Source organism: Geotrypetes seraphini, chromosome 13 (genome assembly GCF_902459505.1).
Source record: "Geotrypetes seraphini chromosome 13, aGeoSer1.1, whole genome shotgun sequence".
Lineage (NCBI taxonomy): Eukaryota > Metazoa > Chordata > Amphibia > Gymnophiona > Dermophiidae > Geotrypetes > Geotrypetes seraphini.
In genome coordinates, this window is record NC_047096.1 from 57,330,289 (window position 1) to 57,354,544 (window position 24,256).

The 24,256-nt window shown below is 43.0% G+C and overlaps 1 protein-coding gene and 1 long non-coding RNA gene across 2 annotated transcripts in view; one reads left to right on the top strand and one right to left on the bottom strand.

Annotated features, from left to right (window-relative positions):
* Positions 1-1,704: 1,704 nt before the first annotated feature.
* Positions 1,705-24,256, top strand: part of LOC117347019 — a 35,565-nt gene continuing 13,013 nt past the window's right edge. The window contains exons 1-3 of the long non-coding RNA XR_004536705.1: positions 1,705-1,888; positions 8,361-8,479; positions 16,371-16,461. This is a non-coding gene — a long non-coding RNA (uncharacterized LOC117347019). The remainder of the gene's footprint in view (positions 1,889-8,360; positions 8,480-16,370; positions 16,462-24,256) is intronic.
* LOC117347018 (Y-box-binding protein 1-like) lies at positions 13,339-14,121 on the bottom strand. Its single transcript, XM_033917302.1, is given in 3 exon segments — positions 13,339-13,568; positions 13,571-14,009; positions 14,011-14,121. Coding segments are annotated over 3 exon segments (750 nt in total). The 5' UTR covers positions 14,107-14,121; the 3' UTR covers positions 13,339-13,353.

Below are 24,256 nucleotides of genomic sequence, written 5' to 3' on the forward strand. Positions count from 1 at the left end.
AAGGAAAGGACAAAAGAGGAGAGAAGTAAGAGTGAAAAGAAAGAATAGCAGGGGGAAAGGGAGAAAGTAGGCTATTTAAAAAAAATGACTGCAGGAGCACTTAACTGCCACCTATTTTGCAGGTGCTAAGGTGCTAACCAGTTAGCACAGGAATGCCTCCTCTCTGACACGTCTTGAAAAAAATTCCCTGGGCTGGGGAGGGCATCAATGGGAACTCCACTAACTTGGAACATGAGGATGCTACTGGACAGTCTTTATGGCAGATATCCTGCAAAAAGGATGGTTGGATAGGCCGGAGTGAGCTTGGATGGCAACTTCAGCATTTGGAACCTAGGACAATACCAGGTGGACTTTACAGGCTACGACCCAGAAATAGCAAAGAAGAGATGTTAATTTAATCATGTCATTTTTAATGGGCAGACTGGATGGATCGTTCAGGTCTTTAGCTGCCGTCATTTACTACGTTACTATATTTACTGTGCAATTACCATAAGGACATTCTAAAACTAACCTGTGACACTTTAGTGTATATTAGCTTAGTAAACGATCCCAGAGTAGTTTATGGTCTCTAGACTCCCAAAATGTTTATCTTCTGCAAGTGGTGTTAAACCAATTTAGCGTGTGCTGCTAAGACAACCATTACAGTGTTTAGAGTGGACTGACATGGTTAGCGCCCCTTGATGAATTCCCCTTCCCCTCCCAAAAAATCTCATATACCTTAAAAATGAGAGATCAGGTTGTATGAAGTACCTTTTTCTCTGAAAGCAAGTAATTTGATAATGGTCAACACACATTTGCTATTTTATAAGATTTTGATAACTGTGTTTGAGCCCTGGGTTGAGGCCACTATTCAAAACTATTTAACCGGCAAGGGATGGCTCCTGGATGGTTAAATAGCTTTATAGCGCTTAGCTGCGGATATTCAGTGAGAGATAACCAGTTATCTTCCACTGAATATCTCCACTTAGTGGCTAGGCCTCAGATCCTCAAATCAACTTTCTGGTTAAGAAAGCTTTTTCTTTTGATGAGGAAATTCTGTCATATCTAGAAATAACTTTGAGGAAATGCATTTTCAATTACTGGTCCAAAATAGATTATTGTAACACCTTTTTTTTTTTTCTTGGATCATTCAAAAATAACTCTTATTAGGTGTTACTTTTTTTTTTAAATATCTTTATTCATTTTCATATTTGCCAATTATTTATGTAATTTGATTTATATTCCGTCCTCCCCAAAGAGCTCAGAAAGAGTTACAAGGTAACATACATAACAATTAAAACAAATGAGATAGAGATAATTAGGCAGTATGGCTATAGCGGAAGTCATTAAGTTGCGCACTCAACTTAGGACACTATGGGCCTGATTCTCAAAGGATGCTGATCACGTGTCAATCATGTATCAGTGTCCTTTAGAGAATCGCATCTTTTTTGTCTAACAGACACATTAAATGTAGACCAGCATTTTACAGTCATGCAATTAAGGTGTCTGTATTGCACCTACGAGACGCATAGGGATGCTTACAGATGCCCAAGGCCACTTCTGGTACAAACCACACCTACACTGGCCTTGGGTGTCCATAAGCGTCCTTATGTGTCTCCGTAGGCACAAGACAGATGCCTATATTGTAGGCATCCTACGCTGCATCCATTTAAAAAAAAAAATGTGTCCCAATTAGCTGGTGAGACAGCAGTAGGATGCCGACCGCCATCTACAATCAGGACGCCGTTTGTACAGAATTTGAGCCAATGTGTATAACGGAGCATTCTGTAAGGAAAGTGGTAAACTCTTTAATGCAACTGATTCTTTCATCTTATTCTTTTCTGTAGCCAAAGCAGCGGTTGATAATAAACCACCTCAGAGCCTTCTATACCGTACGAGTAAACAAAAGGTGGAGTATGCACCCTTCTTTAATTCAGAAATGTTAGGGAAATGAGAGGGAACAGAGTCACACAGCACTCAGATAACCTATTTAGTAAATTTAAGGTCGCTGTTGCTTGCATTCTCCCTTTTGTTTTTATATTTTAATTGGCAATGTGATGTTTGTGTGTTGAAATTTTGGAAAGCTCCTCTTGCTTAGCCAGCAGTATTTATAATGCTCAGGAGTACAAGGGTGTTTATACTGATTATCCTCAGAACCTGCCCACTACTGGTATCACCACACCCTTTTTGTGTACAGATTAAAGCTGCCTAGGGCTTAGATTTTCAGAATATGCATAAGAGCTGCACACCTTCTACCTCTTTATATGCAAATCTCTCATGCATATTCATTAGGGATATCCTGAAAACCTGACCCCCTTGAGGACTAGGAGTGAAGACAAAGAAATGAAGGGGATCTCATAAAAGCAGACCAGGTGCCCTTTAAAAAAAAAAAAATTTGATATTCTGCATATCTTACAATTCTATGTGGATTACAAATTATTCAGGTACTCAAGCATTTTCCCAACTCTAACTAATGTACCTGGGGCAATGGGGATTAAGTGACTTGCCCAGGGTCACAAGGAGCAGTATGGGATTTGAACCTACAACCTCAGGGTGCCAAAGCTGTAGCTCTAACCACTGCAACACACACCTTTAATTCCCATAACCTATCCTTAAAATTGGAAAAATATTTGAGACAAAGGAGACTGGGGTAATTCCAGCTCACTGAGGCTAGAGTAATCTAGTTCTGCTTTATCCAATGGGTGGGTGGATTAGTTAAAATCATTTATTCCATGCCAATCCACTGTCCTTGGTAAGTACCAACAAACATGTATCATCATATCGACAACACCATAAAACAAAGGCTGAAATCAATATATGATATCCTGGAGAAGCTTTAATAGCATATACCGTACGTAAAAACTAAGAACATCTATACTTTCTCCCCAGCTCAGGTCTACATGACGACCACAAACCTCACTTCAGTACCAGTGTATCTGGAGATCACTTCCCTCCTTCCTGCAATTGATTTTTCTTAAGAACTCCATCTTTACACATACAAAGTTGTTAAATCACAGGAAGATTATGAAAAATTGAAAGAGGACCTCAAGAGACTTGGAGGCGGGGCATCAAAATGTTTATGTGAGCAAGCACAAAGCGATGCATATGGGAAAGAGGTTCCACATTAGGAGTCACTGCCCAGGAAAAGGATCTAGATGTCATTATTGAGTTGATATTTTGAAACCATCTGCTCATTGTGTAGTGGTGTCCAAGAAAGCAAATAGAATGTTAGGAATTATTAGGAAAGGAATGGAAAACAGATTTCAGAAAACTTTCAACAAAATTGCTCATGAGAGACTCCTGAGAAAATTTAAAAAAGTAATGAGATAGGAGACAATGTTTTGTTGTAGATTAGGAATTGGTTATTGGATAGAAAACAGAGGGTAGGGTTAAATGACTATTTTTCTCACTAGAGAAGGGTGAATAGTGGAGTGTCACAGGGATCTGTACTGGGACTGATGCTATTTAACATATTTATAAATGGTTTGGAAATCTGAATAACAAGTGAGGTGATTAAATTTGCAGATGACCTTTGAAGACTGGTTAACCAAATGGCAGATGAAATTTAATATGGACATATGCAAAGTGATGCCCTTGGAAAGAATAATCCAAATCATAGTTACCAGATGCTAGGGTCCACCTTAGGAGTCAGCACCTAAGAAACAATCTAGGTGTCATCGTGGATAATAAACTGAAATCTCCCTTATCCCCCCCCTTCAGCATGTGGTGGCAACCAAAAAGGCAAACAGGAAGCTAGGAATTATTAGGAAAGGGATGGTCAATGAAGTTACATTGGAAGCACATTTGAAACAAACAGGTAAAAATATTTTTTCAGTCAATGGAGGATGTGGTAAGTGATTAGCATAGCTGTGTTTAAAAAAAGGTTTGGACAAAGTTCTTGGAGAAAAAGTTCATAGTCTGCTATTGAGACAGACACAGGGAAGCTACTTCTTGCCCTGGGATTGATAGCATGGAATGTTGCTATTATTTGGGTTTCTGGGTTGGCCACTGTTGGAAACAGGATACTGGGCTTGATGGACCTTCGGTCTGTCCCAGTATGGCAATTCATATGTTTGTTTTTGTTTTTTTTAATCTTTATTCGTTTTCAAATCTTACAACAAGTGTATAATATTCAATCAAAAATAAATTTTACAAATCACTTGACATTCTTACTTATAATCATCAAAACATAAAAGAATCCCTCCCCACCCATTAGTAATAAACAAATATCATATATCCCAATCCCACCCTACTTATAACCTTATATAATAAAAAAAGGGTGGTTAAGGTGTCTGATCATTAGAATATGTAATCATATGTTTTTATGTGAGCCATGTTTATGACAAGCCAGTGTGATGTCACTGATGAGTTTAGCTCTTAGGCATTACTATTACTTCTATTATCATGAATTATTTCTATAGTGCTATCAGACGTACGCAGCGCTGTACAGAGTATTAGTGGAATGAGGCATTATAACATCACAATTCAGCTTTGGAATGTTGCTTCTATCTGGGCTCCTACCAGGTACTTGTGACCTGGATTGGCCACTATAGAAACAGGATACTGGGTTTGAACCAATATGGCAATTCTTATGTTCTTATGTGAGCCAAGTAAAGGACAATTAAGCCATTGTGATACCTCACTACAGCAATTGCCTCATCTTTATCCACATGCTTTATTCATGCCTACAAAAAATAGAGCAGTTTGGTGAGGCAAGACACTCCCTTGGCTAAATCCATGTTGATTCTGTCCTTTTGAACCTTGCCTATCTTTATGTTCAGTAATTTTGTTCTTTGTAATAGTTCCTATTGTTTTGCCTGGTACCAGCGTCAGGGTCACCTCTGGAACCCTTTTTTTAAATTGGCATACTTAACTACCCTTCAATCATCGGTTGATTTTAAAGATGGTAGGAGTGGATTTAAATGTGAAGATCTACCTGATGTTGAGGATATGCTTTTTGTGTGTGCAAAATAAGCAGTGTGAGGGTGTTTTGAAAAGCATTGATGTAGTGGATTGTGAAGTGATTGGCCTGGAGTGTTCCACTGAATCATGGAGTTTATTTGATCTTGTAAATGAGGATGAAGTGGTTGCAATTCTTAGTCAAGTGTCGCCAACACATGCGGTGCTAGACCCATGTAATACCAACATAATTCGACAAATTCCCTCAGGATGTGGGTTCTTTTGTTGTTTCAGTGGTGAATAAATCCTTGTCTGTGGGAATTTTTCCATCAGGATGTAAGGAATAAATGGTAACGCCGATCTTAAGGAAGAGTGGATTGAAATTAGAAGAGATAAAAATTTTTGGCAAACTTCTGTAATTCCATTCCTAGGAAAGGTGATTGAGAAAGTGGTACTGAATCAATTAAATGACTATATAAGTCATAAAGATTGTCTTGAATAGTTTTAATTTGGGTATTGTCACACGCATAGCATGGAACTGTTAATTGATTTCGATATTAGATGTTTTGAGGGAAGGGATCGCTAAAAACTTGAAATACATCAAGTGACACTATGAAGTATCAGGAGCCTTTGATACAGTTAATCTGGACATTTTATTGTTGAAGTTGAAGAAATTAGAATTCATTGAGGAGGTTTTGCAATGGTTTTGCCTTCCATTTAGGAGGCAGATCATTCAGAGTAAGAAGTGGTAAAGATTTTCAAATGTTGTATTGAAATTATAATGGATCTATTTCTGTACATTTATTGTCTGTTTTAAAATGATTCAAAAATTTTGGTTAATTTAAGTAGGGTGGGGGGTAGGGATATATATTTTTGTTTTAGAAGATATGTTCAAGAATTTCAAGTGTTATATTGAAATTTTAATGGATATATTATTGTACACTTGTTTATGATTTAAAATGAATAAAGAATTAAGAATTAAAAAAAAAAAAAAAAAAAAAAGAAGTGGCGTACCTCAGGGCTTGGCTCTCTCTGCCATACTTTTCAATATATATATGGCCACACTAGAAAATGTATTTCTGCAGTTAGGAGTACAGTACAGGTTGTACACAGACAATATTTTTTTCCCCCATCTGTGATGATGTTCTCAAAGTGGAGCAGTGTCTGCATGGTTATATGGAAAAGATTGTGGAATGGATGGCTACACATGATCTCAAATTGAACGTGAACAAAACAGAGGTGGTGATTGTAAAAAAATCAACGAGATAGTTTTGATGTAGAGTGTAACTGTAATGGGCGAGCAATTGGTGGTTAAAAGGGAGATGAATGTGTTGGGGGGGGTGTTGGATAGTGCAATGATCATGGAAAAATACTGAAGATAATCCAGGTAGGATACATACATTTGCAAATGTTGTACAGGTTAAAACCAAAGCTTCAAAATTATGATTTTCATACTGTGGTACATAAGAGCATAATATTTGCCGCTGCTGGGTCAGACTAGTGGTCCATCATGCCCAGCAGTCTGTTCATGCGGTAGCCCTTAGGTCAAAGACCAGTGCCCTATTTGAGTCTAGCTTTATTTGTGTATATTCTGTTCCAGTAGGAACTTATCCAACCTTGTCTTGAATCCCTGATGGGTGTTTTCCCCTATAACAGCCTCCAGAAGAGTATCCCAGATTTCTACCACTCTCTGGGTGAAGAAGAACTTCCTTACATTTGTACGTAATCTTTTCCCTTCTAACTTTAGCGAGTGCCCTCTTGTTCTCTTCACCTTGAAGAGGGTGAACAATCTCTCTTTCTCTACTAAGTCAATTCCTTTTAATAACTTGAATGTTTCAATTGTGTCCCCTCTCAATCTTCTCTTTTCAAGGGAGAAGAGGCCCAGTTTCTATAGCCTCTCATTGTATGACAACTCCTCCCCCAGTCCTTTAACCATGTTTGTTTCTCTTCTCTGGACCCTTTTGAGTAGTACTATGTCCTTTTTCATGTATGGCGACCAGTGTTGGTTGCAGTATTCCAGGTGGGGGCCCATAGCCCGGTATAACGGCATGATAACCTTTTCAGATCTGTTTGTGATTCCCTTCTTAATCAGTCCTAGCATTCTGTTTGCCCTTTTTGCCGCCGCCACGCATTGCGCAGATGATTTCATTGACTTGTCTACAAGTACTCACAAGTCTCGTTCCTGGGGGGCTCTCTCCGAGTATAGCACCGGACATCCTGTATTCGTGCTTATGATTTTTGTTACTGACATGCATCACCTTGTACTTATCCACGTTGAACCTCATTTTCCATTTCACGGCCCATTCCTAGAGCATATTTATGTCTCTTTGTAGGTCTTCGCAATCCTTCTGTGTCCTCACTACTCTGAATAACTTTGTATTGTCCACAAATTTAATCACAACTCTCGTTGTGCCAATTTCTAGGTCATTTATAAATATGTTGAAGAGCATGGGCCTGTGCACCGAACCCTGCGGCACGCCATTCATGATGCTTTTCCAGTCCAAGTATTGCCCATTCACCCCCCCATTCTCTGTTTCCTATCCGCCAACCAGTTTTTAATCCATGTGAGTATATCACCCTCGATTCCATGGCTCACAATTTTTCAAAGTAGACGTTCATGAACCTTGTCGAACGTTTTCTGAAAATCTAGATATACGATGTCCCTTGTCTATCTGCCCATTTACTCCTTTGAAGAAGTGCAGTAAGTTTGTCAAGCAAGATCTTCCTTTGCTGAAGTCTGTATTCCACCAATATCTGAGCCAAACTTATCAGTGATGTCACAATGGGTTCATTATCCTATACTTGGCTCAAATAAGAATCAGAGTATGAATGGACACAGCCACTTACCCTCAAGCCTTGCGTTGAAGAATGTTTATGTAGAAGGACTGAGGTTGACATAGACACTAAAGAATAGCACAGGATCATTTCCTGCGGTTGTCTGCAAGGATGGTGATGCATTTTGATACCGTGTCATTCTCTACTCTGAAGTTGCAACTTAACTCTCTTTCTCTGCCCTGAATAGAAATCAGGGCTCCCTCAGTGCATCCTGGACATCCCTCCCTCCTCCCCCCCTTCCAATCCAGTTATCTTTTAAGGATTTCTACAATGAATATGCAAAAGATAAATTTTCACTCAGAGAACTTGGTGGTTTGGGGGGTGGGGATTTGAGCACAGCTGTATGAACCTCTGCAATAGCATACAATAATTTCTTTTTTCGAGCTTCTAAAATCTGGCAACCCCCCTCATTCAACAGGCCTAAGAAGAATGTATGTACAAAGGGATGCAATGTATGGTAACCGATCTAGTAGGGGGGAGGGGGAGGTAGTTGAAGGCTACAGTATATTGTTGTAATTGGATTTTAAATTTGTATGCACTGTGAGTTGCTATGAGCTTTTTTTTATATGATGATTAATTACACTGAATAAATAAAGCAATTCAATCTTGCCCCAGAATAAAGGTTTTTTTTTTTTTACTTTTCACAGTTGGAGCAGCAGAGACTGACTATAATTGAGAAAGAAAACCAGCTTATTTTGGACAGAATCACACATATAATGCGTACAAGAGGGATTGTGGATAACTGGAACACAAAATATATCAAAAGGTAGGGAGCTGGGTCTCTGAAACTACAGCCACAAGAGCACCTAGCTTAATGAAGCATTAACCAGGTCGAATGGGGGAGGGGGCAGACCAAACGCCTGTCTTGCTATAGCTGAGATAGCCTCGAGCATCAGCGAGCTGATAAATGGGAGTGGAGGTGTGAGGGAGATCTTTGGTTAGGGATGTGCTAGAGTAGGGGACCTCTATTCAGTCGGGTTTACAGGATTCCTCCCCAACGAATGTATACATCTCTTATTAGAAAACGAAGGATGTAAATTAAAGAGCTAAGGCCGGTACTAGATAGACTTGCATGGTCTGGGTCCCATATGTGATGATTTGGTTTAGGATTGGGCTGGGGAGGGCATCAATGGGAACTCCACTAACTTACTGGACAGACTTTACGGTAGATATCCTGCAAACAGGATGGTTGGATAGGCTGGAGTGAGTTTGGATAGCAACTTCAGCACTTGGAACCTAGGACAATATCAGGTGGACTTTACAGTCTATGACCCAGAAATATCAGAGACAATTTAATTTAATCATGTATTTTTAATGAATATAACTAATGGGCAGATTGGATGGACCGTTCAGGTCTCTATCTACCGTCATTTACTATGTTACTCTATTCGTTTGGAAAATTCTAAAAACCTGACTGGATTGCAGTCCTCGTTCTACACTGCTGTGCTAGAGGGTCTCTTAAGAAACTGGGCAGAGTCCATAGCTTCAACAAGGCACTGGCTCAGCTTGTCTCTTGTGTCATGAAGTGATCTGGCACTTTGGCCTTTGCGTACGAATCCAGTGGCTCTTGACCCAGTCCTTGGGACATACCGAGCAGTTTGGGATTTTAGAATGTCCACAATGAATATGCATGAGATGTACCTCCACTATATGCATATTCATTGTGAGTATCCTGAAAACCTGATTGGCTGGGTGTTGTGCAAAGAGAAGTGCAGCTGCGAAGAGGTAACTGACCAGCAGAAGTAAATCCGCGGGAGGGAGGCACAAATTTGTGACACAACTGGGGGAAGGATGGCAGAGGGCGCGTTGATACATGGAAAGGAGGAGGAGGGTCACGTTTGGAAAGGAAGGGCGGAAGAGGGGGGCGCATTGACACAGGGAAGGAGAGGCAGGACCTCAGTTTGTAAGTACAAGTCCAATGTAAGTTGGATGTTCTTAACCAGGAGATTGCCTGTACTCCAAATTCACCCACCTAACCTCCCCTCCTCTTCTTAGCAGGCTATCTGGAGAGGAGAGGATGGTGCAGAGCACCCTGCTTCTCTGGAGTCTAAAAGGATGTGGTGAACCTGTGTTCCAGGCCCTTCCCTCAGAAGAAATTCAGCCCTGCCTACTAATGTAGTAGATGTCTTGCCTAATTTACACCTCCTCATCTTTCTTCTCATTCATTAGGATCCTCTGCATTTGCCCCATCTTCATGGAGGAGGCTGCTCCATGCACCCACCACTCTTTCTATGAAGAAAGAATGGAAGGGAAAGTTACAGCAGGCTTTCCAGTTTGAACTTTGGTTGTATGCTAATTTAAGGCCCTTTAAACCCCCCACTATAATGCACTGGACCAGATGCACTATTTTTGCAAGACAGGGTGAAAAAAGTATCTCTTGAAAGAAATGAAGTGATGTAGATCCTCTCCTGCTGCACAAGCTTTTACTAAGTTGCCCTAGTAGGCTGCACATGGAGCAGCTGCTGTGCCTTAGCAGTTATCCAGCTGGTTTGTTACCATATCACTGCTCCCACGGTAAATAAGTCTGTGCAATACCAGGCCTATTACAAGGACAAGGAGAAAGTGATGGCAAGACAGAGAAAGAAGATAAGTGAATGAGGGAGCAAGAGAGCTGATAGATACCGTTAATGGAATTCCCTTCCAATAGATGTCAAAGTGGAACCATCATTTCAACAATGTAATAAATTGAAAAAACCCTACCAACTTAAGGTTCTTGCTACACTATCCACTGAGGCATTTTCTCACATTTCCCCTCCATCTTCTTTTTATTTTACCTCCATTTTTGTCTTTTATTCTCTCTTTTTCTATTTCTTCCAGATTTTTATTAAATACTTGTAGACCCCTTCATAACCCCATTGTGCGATAGGGGAATACGTATATCAACATTTTGTATAGGGGAATACATATATCAATAAATAAATATACACTAAGGCAGAGAAGAGACAAGAAGAGACAGACAGACAGGTGCACATCAGGACATGGCTTCCTATCACACTTTCTGTTCATCACCTCTCGACCTATAAGCTTAAACAGATGAAGGATCCCCAGAAAATGACCATATGACGATGTTCTGCATTAGAAACCTAAGACGTTTGGCATACAGGAAAAAAAGACATAAGAAAAGAATAGCTCCCAAGTCTTTTTATTTAATTAAATCATTTATATTCCACCTATCAACATTTCCTGAGTAGATCACAGGGAAACATGTATATTATGACACAAAATTATTATTATATGTACAAATAACACAATGACATATGCTGAATTATTATTAGCAGAAGGTCTTCTGGATACAGCTTACTGGCAACTGTGGGAGCACTGGGAGGTTCCAGGAGTTGGAATATTTCCCTCTAATGAATTCCTCATTGGCCATGTGAACCCCATTCTTCCAGTGGATCTAAGGATCAGCAGGCAGACTTGTTGAATTTACTGGCACTTTAAAGTTCTGGGTTTCACGTGTCCTCCAATATACACTTCTGGTTTGTTTGCACGCATATTTCATATCATTTCCCTGCATAGAAAAGGATCTCAAGTCCATGCAGGCAGAAGGGAAAACCAGGACTGAATCTACTTACCCAGCTGAAATGGAGTCAAATGGTCACTTGAACAGTAGGGTTCCTTCTCTGGCACAAATCAAGCTTCAAGGAAGCACATAAGAATGTGTTTCCAGATCCTGAACTTGGATTCAGGGAGCAAATTTTGTTCTATGGAATGATTTTTTTTTCTTTTCACTTGGAATATGTGTAATATGGTTTCTTGGGTTTGATATACGACCCTTCAAATACAAATGTCAAGGTGGTTTACACTGAAAACATAATTATACATAGGAAAGGAGCTAGAAAAATGATATGAAAGATGAGAATCAGAAAAAGAAGATAGGAAAGTGGGGTAAGGTTAGTGAAAACCTCATCCAGATGTTCTTATCTTCCATTAATGAACAATGAAGGAAGGAAAGAGTTTGGCAGGATACTAGGGCCCAATAATGAGAAACTGAGCGTACCTTCTGTACATGAGTAAACTAAATCCCATTCCATTCCATTTTTACCAAGGTCATGCTGAAGTCAGACACATAGCCAACTTTTCAAAATGATCGGGGATTAAACCCAATGGAAATGACCCCTCCCTGGACACAAAGAGTTTGTTCAGCATTGGAGGTGTTCAAGCATCCTTCGAGTTGACTGCTATGGTCACACATTCAGTGGCACAGCCGGGATCCAAACACGAGAGGCTTCCTTTTCTGAGCCCCAAATTCACATACTATTCACTTTGTCCTGAATTTCTTTAAGAAAAGAGCTAATATTCTACCGTGTGACTGCACAGCTGTTTTGCTTGAGTAATATCATAAGCAAAGAATTATATTAGGCATAAAATTTCTGCTACATGACAGATTGCTAACAGAACAGAAAATTATATCTCAGGAATCTATTACTATGAAAAACACACAAATAATGTAATATTAGAAATGGGGACCGGGACAAAGTCAACCCATTTCTTAGATCAGGGGTTCTCAATCTAGCCAGCCAGGTTTTCAGATATCCACAAGGAATATGCAAATGAGAGAGCAAGGGTGTAGCCAGACACCCAGTTTTGGGTGGACTTGGATCCATGTTCTCTCCCTCTCCTGCCTGGGAGATCTGGTCTCTCAACCCCTCCCCCCGCCACTGCCGTCATCGCCACATATCTTATATAGAGGAGATCTTTGCTGGCAGCATGCAGCGTGACTGATACATACTGCTTAAGAGGGGCCAAAAGAGACTACGAGGAATAAATAGCCAAGGAGGCAAAAAACTTCAAGCCATTCTTTCGATATATTAAGGGGAAACGACCCGCGAAGGAAGTGGTGAGGCCGTTGAATGACCGTGGAATAAAGGGAGTGCTAAAGGAGGACAAAGCCATCGCTGACAAACTGAACACAATATACTGGAAGCCAACAGGCTATATGCAGGAAAAGAAGACGGGAAAATGACAGGGTTGATGGTCAGTCTAGAAGAGGTATGCAGGCAGATTGAAAGGCTTAAAAATGATAAATCCCCAGGACCAGATGGCATCCATCCGAGGGTAATCAAGGAACTGAAAGGGGCTATAGCTGAACTGCTTCAATTAATAGCCAATCTGTCGATCAAATCGGGAAGGATTCTGGAAGACTGAAAAGTGGTGAATGTTACGCCGATCTTCAAGAATGGTTCGAGGGGAGAGCCAGGAAACTACAGACCGGTGAGTCTGACCTCGGTACCAGGAAAGATGGTAGAGGCGCTGATAAAGGACCACATCATTGATCACCTTGACAGACACAATCTGATGAGGACCAGCCAGCACGACTTCAGCAAAGGAAGATCTTGCTTAATGAACTTTCTTTGAGGGAATAAACAGGCAGATAGACAAGGGTGATCCAGTTGACATTGTATATCTGGATTTTCAGAAAGTGTTCGACAAGGTTCCGCATGAACGACTACGGTACTTTAAAAAATTGCGAGCCATGGAATCTTCTCAAAGATGAAATCTGGAAGTAGTAGCCATGTTGTTACAGTTAGAACAGTGCCCACATCATGGTAAGAGTTACACTTTAAGACATAATTCTAATTGTCAATCGCAAAATGTCATCTATGCGATTCAGTGTCCCTGTGAGCTTCTCTATATAGGTCAAACATCGAGAACTTTTTTTTTTTGGTTCTCTTTATCTTCTTCATTCCCTTCCTCTCTTGGTTGTCTTTGTCGGGGTGGGCCTCTGCGGAATCGTGGTCTGTAACCCCGGTACATATTCTGTCTCACAGGTCTGCCTTGCTCTCCTGCACCTTGACTGTCAGCACCCTCTATGACTTCTCCCTGTACAGGAGGATTGGAATACTGTGGTTTCCAAGGTAATAAGATGGATAACGCCGCCTACGGTAGGGACGTTGCTGAGAAGCACCTTCCCCTTCCGGTGCACTCTCTGTACCCTCGCTCTTCTCGCCACTTTCACTGTTTTGGTAATTCTGCTGGTAATTGCGTGGAGGACCCCTGCGACGTGGATAGCGCCTATAATGGTTCCGGTCTGCCGCATACTTGCTGCCTTGCACTGAAGTTCCACCAGGTCCTGTGACATTGGCTGCCTCTGCACCCTTTTCTCCTTCCACCACATCAAACTCCATAGTCTCACCATCTCCCACACTGCGAAGGTACTTCCTTGGGTTGTTCTTCTTTATGGCAGTCTGGTGTACAAATACATCCTCCTTGGTGTCATTCCTGTTGATGAAACCATACCCGTTGCGCACATTAAACCATTTCACTGTTCCCAAAACCTTGGTTGCCAAAACCTTGGTTGACCTTCTTTTCCCCCCCGGTGGCCGCCGAGCCGAGCTTGCTGTCGGCGGCGGCGGACTGCGGCTGCTGCTGTGTCTCGGCCTTGCTGCTCATGCTGCTTGTTGCGGTGCTGCTTGGTGGTTTTGGGCCGGCGGTGGCTTGCTGTTCCCCGGGTGTTGATGGTAACTTAGGCCAGCGGTGGGGCTGCTGCTTTCAGGTTCTCTGCTGTCCGCTCTCCACTCCCGCTACCGATCGAACTCTTTTTTGATCATGGGGAAGTTTGTGAAGTGATTATCCTCTTCTTAATCTTCTTCCCTACCATGAGTCTCATCCCTTCGTAATTCCCTTTTTGGAAGTTCAGTGTTGTGGTTGACATTCTGGACCGATGTTTTGCCCCTGTGTCCAGGTAGAAGCGGATCATATTATAATCACTGCTTCCCAGCATCCCTTCTATTTCTACACCTTGTGCCGGTCCTCGTAGTCCATTTAGAATTAAGTCCAGAATTGCATTTCCTCTCGTATTTTCCTTGACAAGTTGTTCCAGGAAGCAATCGCCTACAGCATCCAGGGTTGGGGAGGAAATGAAGGTAGGCAGATGCTAAATCCACACAGGTGCTTGGGGAAGAAGGATAGACACTGGACCTGGGCATGTGGGAGGAGGTGAAGGGGAGAGAACCTGAATTAAAGAAGGGGAAGAGAGGGAGCTGAGGTGGGGGCCTAAGGTAAGAGAGAGAGACCTGGAGAAAAGGGGAGGAGATGAGAGGGGACAGATGTGGTCAGAGGGAGGCAGAGGCTAGACTGGGGGAGAGACACTGGTCCAATTAGAGGGAGGGAAGGAGAGATACCAGACTAGAGAAAGGGGAGAGGGAGGATCAAGGGGGCACAAGAGAAAGAGGGGAGAGGAAGTACAAGGACACAGATGCTGACTTTGGAGGGAACATTGAGACAGGGACATAGATACAGACAGAGGGAAGACATAGGAAAGGATGGCTAGAAACACATTGGAAAGATGTATGGGTGGACATAGAGAAGAAATGTCAAAAGAACAGGAGACCCTGAAGAGTTAAGAAAAAAGCAGAAGAGAGACACTAGGACCACAGCAGCAGACAACAAAGGTAGAACAAAAAAGTATTCTTTTCTGAATTTATTTCTAATATGCCAGCTTTAGGAAATGTGCATCCTTCTCCCCCCTCCTCAGTCCCCAATACCTTGGGAATGATGGTGTTATAGGGGGCCCCATCTCAATTTTTCCTTCCATTTAGACCGAACTACACTAATAGTGTCAACCTAGTCCTTGGGAAACAACTAGTTGGTCAGGCTTCCAGGATATCAACAATGAATATATATATATATATATATATATATGAGGATCCAAAATACTGAAGGGATGGGATTTCAGAAACTGCCTTTCTGCGATTACAATCAAAATGGTTTGCATATGACAGAGCAAACAAATTTTTTCATGTATGTTCTGCATAAATTCCCAGACAACCTGATTAGCTGGGTGCGTGCTGAGGACTAAGTTGACAACCATGGTGTTACACTTCTACCTGTATGCAAGGATTGTTTTCTTAAAAGTCTGGCATTGTATAGTAGAAACCAGGCCACACCCCCCCCTTGTCCCTCTCACCCTGAAAGAGAAATAGGATTTGATTCTGCCAGGTTCAATGGTGATCAAAAGAGGGGGCTATCTGGGGATGACTTTACATCTAACTATTCAGAGTTCAAGTGTAGGGATGATGAGCATGTACTTAGAATTAATCACATGTAACTGGGTAAGGAAGGTCTTATCCTGGTTCTAGCCCACCGTGGCATACATAGAGGTGCAATCCTGATGTCCCTAAAATAAATACATGAAGAGTTGGGGGTAAAACCAGGACCTGCCTTGCCTGCTCATTATAAATAGGGACTTAGGAGGCTAGAAACCTGTTAGCCCAGCCACAGAAATACATGCCCGATGAATTTCAAATCTTCCTTTCCCTCTTAATATCCCTACATACACATGTATTATCACCAGATTTAAACTCCTATTGCATCTATGGGCTTGTGATCCTCTTGCCTTTCTTATAAACAGTTTGACCTTGCAAGTCAGTGAGGGAAAGGGGGAGGGTATGGAGCAGGTAAAATAAGACTACTGTAGCTCAGCCTATCTAGATGCCCTGTAGCCAGCTATTTAGCCTAATATACACTTCCTACAGCAATATCCTGCACATCTGGAATAAAGGGGGCAGAGCAACACCACTGAGTACACCCCAGATGCTAATCTTATTGCGAAGGAAGCACATAAACCAAAGTAGTTCCCCAAACTTTAAAAGCAATAAACTCAGGGGCTTGTTTCTAATTTCCTGCCTGTAGCAGTGATTCCGAAATATTTGTAGTTTAAGGACGTGCGTATGTGGAGCTGAGAAAATGAAGATCGGGCAACCACCCAAGAAAGGGAGACTATCAACAATCCCAAGCCCATATATGGTAAGAGGTATTATGAGGTCACAATGCTTATTAGACATAGTCAAGATAGTTTAGGATTCCCCCCCTTATTCAGCCCTGGAGGTGGGCCCACAAATTGATTTGGATGAACCCAGACCAGAATCTCCTTTATTTCCCCAGTTCTGATCTCATTTGGAAGCTGATTTACATGTGAACAATTTACATTTTGTGAACACTGAAGGAGCAAAGATCCTAGGCATTCAACCTAATTTATATCCACCAAGATCACCCCCCCCCCCCCAATAAAATAAAATTAAAAATCAGATCCTACAGGCTCTTACTGGGATAAAGCTGATTCTGACTGTCCAAATCAACTGAAGACCAATCTTTGAAATCTTGGCTATGGACCAAAGAAGGTTGTCCCTAGCATAGGCTGCTGTAGGACTTCACCTGCCACCAACTGGTTTTCTCCTTGGAATGCAGAGGACTTTTTTTTTCTTATCCCTTTGCAAATTTGTTCTTTTTTTCCCCCCCCCTCATTTTGTGTTCTTTTTTGTTTGCATATAAGCACTTAAAATGCTTCATTGATTTAAAAAAAAATGTAGTTGAGGTCTACAAACCAAGACCTCCAGGGATTTAACTGGCCAGGAGCCATCACTGGAATACTGACCCCTTAGTTTTTATTGGAATAACTTAATATATGTCTTGACATTTTTGCAGTATTTGCTCACAGATACTAGTAAAGAATAGATTTATTTTTAAGGCCATTCCTGTAGGTAAAGCAGTGCTTTACCTACTAAAATGGGCATTTACACATATGCATGCAGATTGTTGATGAGGTGCTTCTGAGAGCAGGGAATGTGGCCTTGACAATCTCTTTCTCCCAAAAAGGTAGTTTTCAAAGCAGAAATGCTAATTAATGTTCTTCTACTTTGAAAATCCAAAGAGTCTGTACAGAGAAAAGGATGCCCAACGCTTATTATTACAAATTATTTCCAAAATGACCAGCAAATATTTTTTCATATAATTTTCTCTCAATATGCAGCTACAACTCATTCAAAACACCGCTATTAAAATTATTAGCAATGCAAAAAAATATGACCATGTCACTGTTATTAAAAAATGCATTCCACATCATATCACTTTCAAAATCACACTTCTCACTTTCAAAACGCTCAAATCCAGACTACTAGCTTTTATCGATAAACTATTGATCCCGCACACTCCAGCTATAATTATAAGACCTTCTCAAAATCTACTTTTTGTTCCCTCCCTCAAAACTTTTTATATGCGACGTCTTTTATATGCAAATCTAGAACTCCCTGCCCTCTTTTTACATTACATTACAGATTTCTATTCCGCTATTACCTTTCAGTTCAAAGCGGATTACAAAAAGAGTTATGGAAGGAGGGTTACAAAGTTAGATCAGCAATCGTTTCCAAGAGAGGGTTAAGTAGGATCAGAGGTTAGGGAGGGGATGGTAAGAAGGAGGTATTCGTGGTATTAAGCTTTATTCAGGGATTTCTTGAAGAGTATAGTTTTTATTTCCTTTCTGAACATCTTGTAGTCTGGGGTTGTTATCAATAGGTTGGAGATTTGGTTATCTAGTTTTGCTGCTTGAGTGGCTAGTAGGCTGTCGTATAGTTTTTTCCATTTTACTTCTTTGATTGGGGGGTATGTGAATGGGGTGTGTGTTTTTCTATGCCTGGTAGAGGTAGTTTGGATGAGGCGGTTGTTTAGGTAGATTGGGCTGTCTCCATTTATAGTTTTAAATAGTATACAGGGATATTGCTAAATTTAAAGGAGCATTAAAAAGCTTCCTCTACAGAGATGCTTTTATCCCAGGACAAGCAGGCAGCTATTCTTGACTGATGGGTGACGGCACCGACGGAGCCCCGGTACGGACAATTTTAGAGTGATCTCACTCTAAGAACTTTTAGAAAGTTCTAGCTCGGCCGCACCGCGCACGCGCGAGTGCCTTCCCGCCCGACAGAGGCGCGCGGGTCCCTCAGTTTCTTAGTTTCCGCGGAGCTAAGAAGACGCGTTTTCAACGGCTGTTGAAATTTTTTATAACTTGCCTTCCCGCTCGCGTAAACTTTTGACTTTATTACTTTCTTTTATTACTTTACTTTTATTTTGGTAAAAAAAAAAAAAAAAAACTTCTTTTTTCTTCAATTTCGGTTTTTCCCCGGCGGGGCCTTCTGCCACCATCGAAGCCTCGGCCTTCGATTTGGCGGAAGCCGTTTTCCCTTTCATGCCCCCTCAACCGGGTTTTAAAAAGTGCCAGCGGTGTGCTAGGCCTATATCTCTCACGGACCCACACAACTGGTGCTTGCAGTGTTTGGGTCCTGAGCATCAGGCCTCTTCTTGCACCCGCTGTGCTACTTTAAAGAAAAGAACATTAAAAAATCGCTTAATTCAACAGCGTTTGTTATTCGGTGCCGAGATGTCCGACCCCGTTCCTTCGACTCCGGCTTCGGCACCGCTTCAGTCGGCACCCTCGTCTTCGACGCCGCGTGATTCCACACCGGCATCCCAACAGTCAGGTAAGCCGGCTAAGAAGCCTTCCCCGCTGGAACGTCTTCCGGCCTCGAGTGCAGTGAGCCCAGTCCTGCCGCCGGTTAGACGCCAGCGGAAGCGCTCCGCCCCTATTGAGGTGAGTCCCTCGACATCGGGCTCCTCATCTCCGGGGCGTAGAGCGGCACCGCAGGTACCGCAGAAGAAAAAAGCGGTACCGGTGCCATCCCTCGATGACCGCATTACGGCCATCCTTCATGTGCAGCTTAAGGAGCAATTAGAACGACTCCTTCCTGCTATAATGACACCGAACCTTCCGGTGCCAGTCCGCACCGAGCCATCGGTACCGGTTGTACATCAACCCGTGTCGGTACCGGTTGTCGAACCTGTCTTACCTGCTTCTACTGTCTCGGTACCGCTTCACCTAACTTCATCGGTATCGATGCCAGTCCTTGCACCGGAGCCGACAGCTCACCATCAATCGGTACAGACTTCGGCACCGGTGCGACCGATAACATCGCCTGACTCGGTATCGATGAGGTCGGGTAAGTCGGTACGCAAAACCCGACACATGCAAACATCGACACCTGAGTCTCGGGACCATTCTTCCCATGTCAGAGACCCTGATCTGTGGGGGGACTCAGAGGAACCCTTTCTTTCTGAAGGAGAATGTTCCTCAGAGGAGGAGGATTCGGCTCTCCCTGACCCATCCTCCAAGCAGACTACTTCCTCTTTCTCCAATTTCTTGAAAGAGATGTGTGAGTCTTTATCCATTCCTTTGGAGGCTGAATCCAAAAAGTCTAAAGCTTTTTTGGATGCCCTTGATTTTGATCAGCCTCCAAAGGAATTTTTGAAGCTTCCCCTTCATGACATCTTGAGGGAAACTTTCTATAAAAATTTAGAGACTCCTTTAACTGTTCCAGGGGCCCCACGTAAACTGGATTCTCTATACAAGGTAATTCCCATTCCTGGGTTCGACAAGCCTCAACTTCCACACGAATCCTTATTTGTCGAATCCACCCTTAAAAAGACTTCAGGAGCCAGTGTATATGCATCTGTCCCTCCTGGCAGAGAAGGAAGGGCCATGGATAAATTCGGTAAGAGGCTCTACCAAAACGCTATGTTAGCAAACAGAGCTAGTAATTATGCTTTTCATTTTTCTTTTTATTTAAAGCATCTCCTTACCACCATGGCTTCCTTCGAGAAGTATCTTCCTTCAAGAAAACATCCATCTTTTCACTCCTGCTTGTCGTCTCTATTCCAACTTCGTAAGTTTATGGTTAGGTCCATATATGACACCTTTGAACTTACATCCAGAGCGACAGCTATGTCGGTGGCTATGCGCCGTTTGGCCTGGCTTCGGGTATCCGAGCTTGATGTTAACCATCAAGATCGGTTAGCCAACGCCCCATGCCTAGGGGATGAGCTCTTTGGGGATTCCATGGACTCTACCACCCAAAAGCTCTCGGCTCATGAGACGCGCTGGGATACCCTGCTCAAGAATAAAAAGAAGCCTCCTCCACCGAGACCATACAGGCAGCAATCGGCTTATCAACGCCGTTTCACAGCCCGTCCATTGCCTACCACTGCTCAACAACCTCGACGTCAGAGGCAACAGCAACGTCAGCCTCCCCGACAGCAGCAACAGCAGCAACCTGCGAAACAACCTCCTCAGCAGAAGTCACAGCCCTTTTGACTTCTTTCTCCGCAGTATAGCCAGTATCCCTGTTCCTGTTCTCCTGCCTCAACCAATAGGAGGTCGACTTTCTCTGTTCTTCAGCCGGTGGGAAGTAATCACTTCGGACCAATGGGTCCTCAACATCATCCGCCACGGCTACTCTCTCAACTTTCAGACTCTCCCACCTCAAAGCCTGCCAAAAGAGTCTGCTTTGAACAGTCCTCAATCAGCCCTCCTTATTCAGGAGGTCCAATCCCTCCTCCTTCTGAACGCTATAGAGGAAGTTCCTCTAGATCAAAAGGGGCAGGGATTCTACTCCCGTTACTTTCTAGTTCCCAAAAAGACAGGAGATCTCAGACCCATCCTGGACCTTCGCGATCTCAACATTCATCTAGTAAAAGAAAAATTCAAGATGCTTTCTTTAGCCATACTTTATCCCCTTCTAAATCAAAACGACTGGCTATGCTCCCTCGATCTCAAAGAGGCTTACACTCACATACCGATCAATGTAACCTCAAGACCATATCTCCGATTCATGATCAATCATTGTCATTACCAGTACAAGGTGCTGCCCTTCGGTCTTGCCTCATCTCCAAGGGTATTCACCAAATGTCTCATTGTGGTGGCGGCTTTTCTGCGCTCTCACCACCTGCAGGTATTTCCTTACCTGGACGATTGGTTGATCAAAGACACTTCTGCCCAAGCGGTCCTTCTGGCCACCAACCAAACCATCCAGTTTCTGCAACTTCTGGGATTCGAGATCAATCTACCCAAATCTCATATCATTCCCACTCAGAGACTTCAATTCATTGGAGCGATCCTGGACACACTCCTCATGAGAGCTTTCCTGCCATCCAATCGGCTTCAGACCCTTCAGTCTCTATGTCACCAGGTACTTCCTCTGCCGTCCATCTCAGCAAGACAAATGATGGTGCTCTTGGGACACATGGCATCCACAGTTCATGTCACACCTCATGCCCGTCTTCACCTGCGCACTCCTCAATGGACCCTTGCGACCCAGTGGTCCCAAGCGTCGGACTCTTGCTCACGACACATATCTGTGACATCATCTCTTCGTCAGTCTCTGCAATGGTGGTTGGTATCCTCAAATCTATCCAGAGGTCTTCTGTTCCATCAGCCTCCTCATCAACTAGTCATCACCACCGACGCCTCTCTGTACGCATGGGGAGCTCACTTGAACGAGTTCCAGACTCAGGGTCTTTGGTCAGCCCAGGAAAAGAAGCATCAAATCAATTTCCTGGAACTCAGAGCGATGTTTTACGCCCTCAAGGCCTTTCAACACCTTCTCTTTCCTCAGGTCCTTCTGTTGTGCACAGACAATCAGGTTGCGATGTACTACATCAACAAACAGGGTGGGACAGGCTCTCGCCTGTTATGCCAGGAAGCCCAGAAGATCTGGAATTGGGCCATAGATCATCATCTCTTCCTGAAAGCTATTTACATTCAGGGGAAACAGAATTCATTAGCGGACAAACTCAGCAGAATTCTCCAGCCTCACGAGTGGACACTCGACCCTGTAACTCTACAGTCTATCTTCACTCAATGGGGCACTCCTCAGATAGACCTCTTTGCAGCTCCTCACAATCACCAGCTGCCCCGTTTCTGCTCAAGACTTTACTCTCCACACCGTCTCACAGCAGATGCTTTTCTCCTCGACTGGTCGAATCTGTTCCTGTACGCCTTCCCTCCTCTACCTCTCATGTTGAGAACCTTGTTCAAGCTCAAGAGGGAACGAGCCACCATGATTCTGATTGCTCCGAGGTGGCCCAGGCAACATTGGTTCTCCCTTCTACTTCAACTCAGTTCCAGGGAACCTTTTCTTCTTCCTCTGTTTCCTTCTCTGCTTACGCAACAGCAGGGAACCCTTCTGCATCCCAACCTCCAGTCTCTACACCTGATGGCTTGGTATCTCTCGGGCTGAACTCGACTGATACTCTTTTGTCTCAGCCCGTTCGTTCCATTCTGGATGCCTCCAGGAAACCAGCCACTCTACAATGTTACCATCAAAAGTGGACGAGGTTTTCTTCCTGGTGTCTTCTTCATCATCTTGATCCCACGTCCCTAGCGGTGGAGACGTTGTTGGATTATCTTCTTTCTTTGTCTGATTCCGGCCTGAAGTCCTCTTCCATCAGGGTCCACCTCAGTGCCATTGCAGCTTTTCATGAGCCAGTCCATGGAAAACTTCTTTCAGCTCATCCCCTGGTATCCAGGTTCATGCGTGGGCTTTTCAATGTGAAACCACCTCTTAAAGCCCCTCCGGTTATCTGGGATCTCAATGTGGTTCTTTCCGCTTTAATGAAACCTCCATTTGAACCTTTAGCTACCTCTCCTTTCAAATTTCTCACTTGGAAGGTGCTTTTTCTTATTGCCATTACCTCTGCCAGGAGGGTCAGTGAGCTTCATGCACTGGTTGCAGATCCACCTTTTACGGTTTTTCACCATGACAAGGTGGTTCTGCGTACACATCCAAAGTTTCTCCCCAAGGTTGTTTCTGAATTTCATCTCAACCAATCCATTGTTTTACCTGTTTTCTTTCCAAAACCTCATTCTCATTCTGGGGAACAAGCTCTGCATACTTTGGATTGTAAAAGGGCTCTTGCTTACTATCTGGAGCGTACGAAACCCCACAGATCAGTTCCCCAACTCTTTCTGTCCTTTGATCCGAATAAATTGGGACGTCCTGTTTCTAAACGTACGTTGTCTAATTGGCTTGCAGCGTGCATTTCATTCTGTTATGCTCAGACCGGACTGACACTGGAAGGTTCTGTCACAGCCCATAAAGTCAGAGCAATGGCAGCATCTGTAGCTTTCCTCCGTTCCACTCCTATTGAGGAAATCTGCAAGGCTGCTACTTGGTCCTCAGTTCACACTTTTACATCTCATTATTGTCTGGATACGTTCTCCAGAAGGGATGGTCACTTCGGCCAATCTGTTTTGCAAAATTTGTTTTCCTAATGGCCAACCTTCCCTCCATCCCTCTTTTTGTTAGCTTGGAGGTCACCCATCAGTCAAGAATAGCTGCCTGCTTGTCCTGGGATAAAGCACAGTTACTTACCGTAACAGGTGTTATCCAGGGACAGCAGGCAGATATTCTTGCGTCCCACCCACCTCCCCGGGTTGGCTTCTTAGCTGGCTTATACTAACTGAGGGACCGCGCGCCTCTGTCGGGCGGGAAGGCACTCGCGCGTGCGCGGTGCGGCCGAGCTAGAACTTTCTAAAAGTTCTTAGAGTGAGATCACTCTAAAATTGTCCGTACCGGGGCTCCGTCGGTGCCGTCACCCATCAGTCAAGAATATCTGCCTGCTGTCCCTGGATAACACCTGTTACGGTAAGTAACTGTGCTTTACTCCATAATTCAGGACTCTTACAATCTATGAAAAGGCAGCTCTCAACTAACTTTCCACTACCTCTTTGGGTTATCCTTAACTGTTTTCTTTTCTAAAATATTGTATTTCACCCTCTACCCTCTTGTTTTTCATTTGTCTGTGGGTCTTGTCCGTGTTTTGGTTTCTCATTGATTATTTTAATTTTGATCCCCTCAATTTAATCGTATATCACCTAGAATGTTAATAGGTGATTAATCAAATTTTTAATAAAACCTTGAAACATTAAGGGCTCTTT